General features: G+C 44.1%; 1 protein-coding gene across 1 annotated transcript in view; it reads right to left on the bottom strand.

The window, feature by feature from the left end:
* OFD1 (oral-facial-digital syndrome 1) overlaps positions 1-3482 on the bottom strand; it is a 21178-nt gene extending 17696 nt beyond the window's left edge. The window contains exons 1-6 of the mRNA XM_012730395.1: positions 3286-3482; positions 3096-3164; positions 2973-3003; positions 2180-2284; positions 1570-1706; positions 1092-1265 (exon numbers count right to left, since the gene is read on the bottom strand). Coding sequence (XP_012585849.1) covers positions 1092-1265; positions 1570-1706; positions 2180-2284; positions 2973-3003; positions 3096-3164; positions 3286-3453 — 684 coding nt within the window. The 5' untranslated portion in view covers positions 3454-3482. The remainder of the gene's footprint in view (positions 1-1091; positions 1266-1569; positions 1707-2179; positions 2285-2972; positions 3004-3095; positions 3165-3285) is intronic.
* Between the last annotated feature and the right edge of the window lie 5325 nt (positions 3483-8807).

The raw sequence follows: 8807 nt of genomic DNA, 5'->3' as shown, positions 1-8807 counted from the left end.
AGCCATCTTCTCCCCAGCTTTCAGAAACATCAGCTAACTAAATGGGGGTTGGGTCTGCTACCTCATTTATCTGAACATGAAACTGCTAATCTAAACATCATCTACTCATCTCAAAAGCCTGTGCTGCTAACACTGCTCTTGAAGCCAAACAGGTCCAAGTCCCGGAATGCCACCCTAAACCGCAGGGGTGCCGGTGGCGTGAGGACAGAGCTTACTAAGACATCCCAGGAGGACAGACAGTGGGGGAGAGGCGCTGCTTGCACCAACCCCTGCCGCGTGGGCGGGCGCTAGAAATGCCCCAAACCAAGCCTGGTCTAAGACTCACCCCTGAGAAAGGGACCTGCCTGTCTTAAAGGAGCACTGCGCTGCCCCGGCCTACGCATCCGGGTACTCCCTGCCCTCCACCTCGGACACCAGGCCACTCCGCTCCTCTGCCCCGGCACTCCCTCCAAGGCAGCACGCTGCACCTAACCCTCAACCTGCAACTCTGTCCTCCGGGGTTCACCTGTTCTTCCACCTGGCAGTATCCCCAGACCTGGCCCGCGATGCCTCCGAGACGGCCCCTGCCTCCCAGCTTGCCCAGGTTGACAGCCACTCACCCTCCCCTGGGTTCCCTTCCCCACCAGGCCCCAATCGTGTCTTTAATTAAATGGGCTGCTTTTCTCCCATCAAGCAAATTCAGCTCTCGGAGCCCTGCTTCCCAGCACCTCTTTCTGCCCTGGTTGACCTTCTAAGTCCTGCCAAGCACTGGGAGAGAATGGCCACCTACAAGCGTGTGCGGGGTCTGCAGCAACTCCTGGCTGCCCCTTCCAGCCATGCTCCACGCGGCTCCAGCCCTCCTGTCTTCACCTTTCTCTGTCCCCAAGCACCACTCCACACCTCCGGGCTGCTCCATGCAGCTGCCACCTGGCGCGCACGGCTGCCCCAGAGCCAGCTGGCTCGCCACAGCGTCTCACGAGCCCAGCACACGCGTTCACATCTGTGGCTCTTTGCTTCCGGCAGTCTCGGAAGGAAGCCTGTGCATCCTTCTCACGGCCAGACAGCAAACATCTACAGGAAAGGCCACCCATTAAGTGATTTTAAAATATTACCTCCTGGTGCTTTTGAATTCTCTCAAGGGACATCTTTTCCCGAGAAATGAGGGCTTCAGATTTTGCTTGACAAGCTCTTTCAAATTCATTCCGCAATTCCGCTAATTCCTTCTCACATTTTCTTTTCTCTTCCATTTTAACTTTTCCTAGTTCAGTCTCTTTAAAATACGCCAACTGCAAATTGATCACAAAAAAATCATAACTGCCTGTAACTACCCTAAAGAAACAGTTACACTCTCTCCATGGTTAGGGTTACTCTCAATGCTGGGTAATATATTTAGTTTAATTCATCTTTAGTTTCACTTCATTCACTGCCCCAGTTGGAATCATTCAAAAGGCATAAATGGCATTAACTGAGAAAATATGAACAACAATGCAGTATCACATTCACCGACGAAACCCTAGGTATTTTCCTCATGCTCAGAAGAGACTATAAGCAAAGCTACCACACTTACGACAGCAACTAGACGAAGCTTACCTTATGAACCAGTTCGGCCCGGAGCTGCTTTTCTATTTCTTTTTTATACTCATTTAGCTTCATCTCCAGAGACTCCAACTTCGGATGCTGCGGGTAACTATCAGCAAAGTGGTCATCGATACGCTGGAACTTCTCAGCTGGTAAAAACAGCACCGGGAGTTAGGGCAGAGAAACGGGCTCAGATGCGCAAGAGGCCAGAGCTCTGTCCGAGCGAGCAAGCACGCTGGGGGGAGGGATGTGTGCCATTTACTTCAAAGCAGCAAGACTCGAGACAGACTCAAGGGTGGACAGTAAGTGGTGGAGCAAGGAGAATGCGAGTTGGGGGGGGGGTCTGCAGCGCCCGCTGTGAACTGCCCTAGGGCTTTCGCGTTTGAAGACGTGCATCATAAAACATCGTGATCGGACAGGGTGGCCCTGGGGCTCCTGAGGGCAAGGGGCAGCCCCAGCCCCAGCTCTTCTAGCAAGGCTTCCAGGAGAATGCAGTGCCCCGCCACCTGCAGGCCACGCCCCTTCCTCTCAAGAGCACGTACTACAGAGCAGCGTGTATGGAGGCATTTCCTTCACTCAGAAGGCAAACACACAGCAGAGACTATGGCGAGGCCAGCATTACCCAGAGAGTCTCTGCCGGCCAATGGCATCGTCTGAGTTTCCACATCACAGCTGGCTTTCGTCTGGTGATATTCTGCCAATTCTTTTAAAAACTGCATGAGGAAACCTGAAAAACAGTGCATTTGTTTTCAGGTTCCCAACCTTCTTTCATTCAACCACTGCTCAATGGCTGTTTCTTCAATCTGGAACAGTATCCTTTTTTTACACCACAGCCCTTGTAAGACTAGCCTCTGAGGAGAGGACTTTCCAGACAAGATACAAAACATAGAAGACTTAAGGAAAAATAGGCTATTATCAAGGCCAAATTTAAAGCAATTCGCCAGTTCTGTATAAACACATGGATAAAAAGATATACGTAAATTATGACTGAACGTGCTGCAGTCTTTAAGCAATTATTAACACTCTAGAAACTGTTTGAGAAGAACAGCTAGGGGACAAAGGGAGCAGCCTGAAAGCTGTTACTTTTGTTTCTTGCGGAAACTCTCAAACAGTAGGTATCTTTACAGTGATTCTTTGCAGCCATTTGTAGTGCTCTTGCTAATACCATCTGCAGTTTTCTCCTCGGACCATCTAAGAGATATTAAAAAGACAGCATTGGGGAGAAACTACATTTGTTAAACTGCTCTGTCTACTGTTTTATTTCAAAGGGAAAGTACTACCAGCAAGGAAAATGAAATTACTTCGTTCAAATTAAACTCCCTACTCTTCCTCCTAAAACTGATTAGTTTCATACTTCTGTGAAAAATGTACATGACAAAAATATTGCTATTCTCCACAAGGACGAAAGCTCCTACCTTTCTGGTTTTCTTGATCACATCTTGAAATCTATTAAAAGAAAATATTTTATCTTTATTCAACAAGTCCACTATAAGTAACAAACAAAAAAAGCAGGTGATATAAAAAGGAAACAACCCTACCAGTGATTTGTAGAGACTGGACGTGGGGTTGATTTTAATGAGTTCTAACAGGTCCTGCATAGTAAGTACCTTAAGAAATAAAAGGATTAAGTAGGCATTTTTCGAGGAGCGTTTCATGATAAATTAAGATGTTTCTGAATGAGAAAGAAGCTATTCATATAAAACTGAGAGACAGGACAGGGAGGACTACCTTTTCTTTTGCCAAGCCGCTCTCCGGAAAGAAGACAGAAAGCGAGTACTCATAGCCACATCTCTGTAAGTGCTCCGCCACCAGTGAGTTGGAAGCGCCGGCTAAGAGGGCGCCCCCTGCCACAGACACGGACCGTGGCTGCAGTTCTCCGCTCAGCACAGGGTGCATCAACTCATGAATCAGCTGGTTTCGGAGTTGTATCTGCTCGAAAACAAAACCAGAAACCAGAGGGAAAATGTTTCAGCAGAATTGTTTCACAGGTTTGTTACATGAATTAGAGTCCTTCCTTTTACTTCCAAACTCGTTCTTCTAGATCTGTGGCCAAAAGTTAGGAACCTTCCACAGCACACTTAGGGGGAGAAAAACCCCACGGAAAAGCAGCTTGCGCTCCCTGGCCACCAGCCACTCACCGGCCACCTGAGCTGCCGGGCAGCCAGCGGTGCACACGCGCCACTGAGCTTCCCTGCAAGCCCGCTTCCTTAGCTTCCTTAGCGTTGGTCAGGAGAGCAACGCTAGGAGAAAATCCTGCCACTTCTGCCTCACTTCCCTATGGACTATGGGAGGATATAAAATTGGGTGAAGGTAATTTAGTGAGCATATTGATCAAAAGAAAATCAGGTTTGCAAAGAGAAATAACCTGTGTGACAGAACTCAGTAAAACCCAATGAGGCTTACTGAGATGGCCTTATGCAATGTCCCTACACTGGAAAGAACAATTATTGCAGGGGGAGGAGACATGGCCAGAAGGCACCAGTGAATCCTCAACACCCCCTTTCAGAAAATGACAGACTGTGTGGACCCAAATAAGGGGAACATCATTTAATTGATGCTCATAGGATCTTGTACACATAACCGTAAATATAAATTCTTTTCAAACACCCACACAGAATGTGAATTAAGCCACTAAAAAACCCAATACAGTTTTAGAATTCATCCAAGCCTCAGACATTCAACTGAGTGTACAATTTAGCTCAGAATGGGACAGTGAAAATCTGCCCTGACATTGAGCAAGTTGGCACAACAGAAACTAAGAAAGGAGGAGAAGGATTTCTCCCAAAAGGTAAACCACAGCTGTGAAGTGACAAAATCTATCATAATCCTGAGGGTCAGAGCCAACTGCATCAGCTCAAAAAGTAAGATGACTGGCCACGATCAACTGTGACCAGTGATGAAGTAAAACACTAGCTCATCTGATCCAAAAGCACAGTGAAAGGAGATACAGGAACACAAGAATCAATGCATCATTGTAGTGCATATCATGCTACACTTCATTCCAAGTAGGTTAAATAGTTAACTGGGCAGAAGTGAAACCTTTGTAAATATTTTTAAATGGAAAGTGAGTATTTGCTCTCAGTGAAAAACTTAGACCAATCTGTGTGTGTGTGTATATACACATATGTATAAGTATATATGTGTACACATATATATGATCTTATAAAAATGTAACATCAGTATTTTTTTAAAGATTTATTTATGCATACAGAAGTGGGGTACAGGCCAGAGGCTCAGGGGTGGCGAGAGGCTTCACCAGAGGCAGAGTGGGGAGCAGAACAGGCTGACTGATAAAGTACACTGCTAAGGGGAGCAGCAGGTGGGCCAGGAGAGGTCTGCTGCACCATGTGGGTCACCTCCGGGGCAGGGATCGAACTCATGCTGAAGTGGCATTATTAGCTTCTTTGTGCTGTGCTTTAACCTGCTGCGCCCATACATCAGTATTCTTAAAGCCAGATAAAACCAAGATAAAGTATTGCCAACAAAAATGGAAAAAAAGATTTGGTAGTTTCTATTAAAAGAATTCTTCTACACTAACAACAGGTACCCTAAAAAAGAAGGGGACTAAGGAACATGAATTGCCCATCCATAGAAAAACATACAAGTGGCCAGAAAATTACGCAACCCATTTATAATTAAAGAGACGAATATTAAATTCACTTAAATGTTTTCCAATCTCAGATAAGTTCAAAAAGTGTCATGATAATATTGGAGTGACTCAAACATTCTGAAATTTTGGTGGAATATAAACCATAGTTCGTATTCTAAATATACAGTACAGAAAAAGGCACATACACGGAGAGCCTTTAAAACACGCACGCCTTTGCTGCAGTAATGCCACTTAATCTAGCCTGAGCAGGTGCGCTGGAAGGGGCTGCACAGGCGTGGATGTGACCTGCGTGTCCAACAGGGGACTGCCACACAAATTACCCCACACCCAAAGATGAGCCGGTGCCATGGAGAATGAGAGCTTCAAGAAACTTGTGAAGAACTCACCAACAGAGAAGTACTCACCATCTAAGACGGAAACACCTGTCTGTTTTGCTGTATTTTTCAGATTCGTCTAGTACTTTATGTTCCAAAGCAATGCGAGAGCGTGAGTGTGTAGGTCCAGATACTGCCCACCCCACTGAGAAGCCCATGCTTCACAGACCACCACCTGTGACGGAAGGTGCAGGCAAGCAGGGAGGGAAGGGAACACAACCCAAGCACAGATTGCGGCTCACTGTGGAAAACACGAGAGGCAGAGGTGACTAACATCATTCCCCAACCAACGCTGAGTTTTTTTTTTTAAGATCTATTTTCTTTATTTATGCATACAAGAGCTGGGATGTAGGTCAGAGGTGTGGGTGAGGGGGTGGTGAGAGGATTCACCAGAGAGAGTATGGAGCAGAACCAGATACCTCATGTCAAACTAGCAATTAAATATGAAGGTGTAATAAAGGCTCTCAAACCGAGGCTGACAGCTTGCTACGACTAGACCTGCTCAAATACTACTACAAGGGGTTCTACAAGAAAAGAAAAACTGAAGCACAAACTCCTTAGCAAAATGACAACAGCAATATCGAGAGCAAGAATACTGAGTCAACAGCACCAAGAAAAAAGAACTAGTTAAGTGTCAGAGAGCAGACACTAGCTCATAAAGGACCTAAAACAGGAGTCTGAGTTAACCCACGGTAAGCACTAACCAACAATACATAATAGACATCCATAGGCAAATAAGCAAAGAAATTGATAGTACCACTAAAGAAAGCTACCCAGAAAGAGTAGAAAGGGGAAAAGAAACAGAAAAATAAAATGATCAAAAATAAAAACACGAAATGACTGCAAATAAACAGTACATATCAGTAATCACCCTAAACGTGAGTGATCTAAAGTCATCGATGAAAAGATACAGACTAATCATGTGGGTGAAAAAATCCCAGTCATCAATACTTTGTGACCCATTTAAAGCCAAAAGACAAAAACCAAACTAAAAAGTAACAGGCTGGAAGAAGGTCATACATGCTAATAACCAGAGTAAGTCAGGAACTTCTATTCTTGTATCCAACAGGCTAGACTTTCAATGAAAAAGGTAGTCAGACACCACATAATAATCAAGGGACCACTCGTCAAGAAGATATAACTCTTAGTAGTTATGCTCCAAATATTGAAGCACCTCTATAAAGCAACAATTTACAAACCTAAAACAATATATCAACAAAAATACAATCACTGTTGCAGATTTCAACACACCACTGTTACAAAGGGCAAGATCATCCAGATGGAAAATTAACAAAGAAATAAAGTATTAGATTAGATAGGTTTACTGGATATAAGTTTTGCATTCTAAAAACAATATACCTCTCAAGTGCACATGGAACATTTTCAAGAATATATCATATACTAAGACATAAAACAAGTCTCAAAATATACAAAAATAGAAATTATATGAAATATCTTCACAGATCACAATGCTATAAAGCTACAAATGAACCATAAAAGGAATCCTAGAACAACCAAAATATGCGGTAACTAAACAAAATGCTCAAACAGTCCAATCACAAGTGCTAAAACTGAAAGAGCAATAAAAAGTCTCCTTAAGAACAAATGCCCCTAAAGCCTCCCTGGTGGCCTAACAGTTACGTCTCAGTGCTATAACACTATCAACCATGCTGCAGCCTGAGTTCAATCCCCAGCCAGGGCGCTGACCCGCATGGCGTGGCAGACCTCTCCTGTCTGGCCCGCTGCTCCCCTCAGCAGTGTACTTCACTCAATCTGCCTGTTCTGCTCCCCACTCTGTCTCTGGTGAAGCCTCTCACCCTCACACCTCTGGCCTACACCCCAGCTCTTATATGCATAAATAAAAATTAAAAGAACAAATGCCCAGGTCAAGATGGCTTTCCTAGTGACTTCGACTAAACCTATTAAGATCTAGTACCTAGCCTACACACACTCTTCAAAAATAAAATCAACGAGGGGGGAAAACTCCCCAGTACATTCAACTAGGCCAGAGTTACTTTGACTCCAAAACCAAACAAAGGTAATACAAAACAAAGAAAATTGTAGACCAATATCTGAGTAACATAGGTACAAAAATCTTAGCAACCAGGTACAGCAACATATTGAAAGAACTGTCCACCACAATCAAGCAAGCTTGTGAGAATGACCCAAAAAATGGAATTAACAAATACTACTTACTACTATACAGTTTGCTCACTCATTAATAAGTATGCATTTAGTAATACCATTGCTCTGATTTGAAGGCACTAGTCTCTTGCCATTATATACAATATATGTAGGTACACATCAAACAAAAGCAAAAAGAGACTACTAATCAAAAGCAAAATCTGACTTCACACCTTCCCTGTTAACATTCTCCAGTCTGTCTGTAAATGAATTGTCCTAAGCACTTTCTCATTGGGCCAGTGTTCTGTGCTGTGGTTCGGTTCCCAGAAAAATCCACAGAAGTCTTATCCAAAATTTAAATGAATTAAGAAATACAGAAACCATTCACCAATTTGCTTGGCTTTGGTTCTCCTCCAGTGGGAGGCAGTGCTGACAATGGGGCTAAAGGAACCGATTCCTTCCGGGCTGGAAACTAGAAAATGGGCCCCTTAAGTCTGAATAGAGCAACAGTTTGAATCTCAGATAAGGTGGTCATGAAGCTCACCAACAGAGAAAAGGGCAAACAAAAACAAACCAGTGACACTTAAAAAAAAAAAAAAAAAAAAAAAGACTCAGCAAGGAAGCCTGTGACTAACTGGTAGGCATCCAGAAGTTAGGGTTGTCCAGCTACTGTTCCTCCCAAACACTCACTCGAGAAACAGCATTTCTTTTACACGTTAAAGTTTGAAAGAGTAAAAGAATAACTGGTCATTAGAAAAACCAGTCCTAATAAATATTTGCGTTTCCCCCCCCCATACCTTACAGTGTATTTTCGGGAGGAAATTTCTCCTTGTCCTACTGTTCAAGAGTAAGCATTACTCGGTATTTTATATGGTGCAGCGTCCTCATTCAAGTGTGGCACAAACCTTATTGATTCAGGAGGACGGAACCCAGGTTTGGAAACTGGCGGATCCTATTAAAATGTGTTCACTTTACAAAGTTGCCCACCCTGATCTCAGTGTGTGCTGCCCTAAGGTGGCTCGTAAACCACTTCCCAAAAGTAACTATTCCAAGAGTTAGACAGGAAAAAAGACAGACACATTGTAGCAGTGAACGTTTCCGTTTAAAGCGCCAGACCTGCTGCGGACTTCCCCACTGGCTAC

The sequence above is a fragment of the Condylura cristata genome, unplaced genomic scaffold, assembly GCF_000260355.1.
Source record: "Condylura cristata isolate star-nosed mole 26May11 unplaced genomic scaffold, ConCri1.0 scaffold00027, whole genome shotgun sequence".
In the NCBI taxonomy this organism is placed as follows: Eukaryota; Metazoa; Chordata; class Mammalia; order Eulipotyphla; family Talpidae; genus Condylura; species Condylura cristata.
This window is presented reverse-complemented; position numbering and strand designations above follow the sequence as displayed.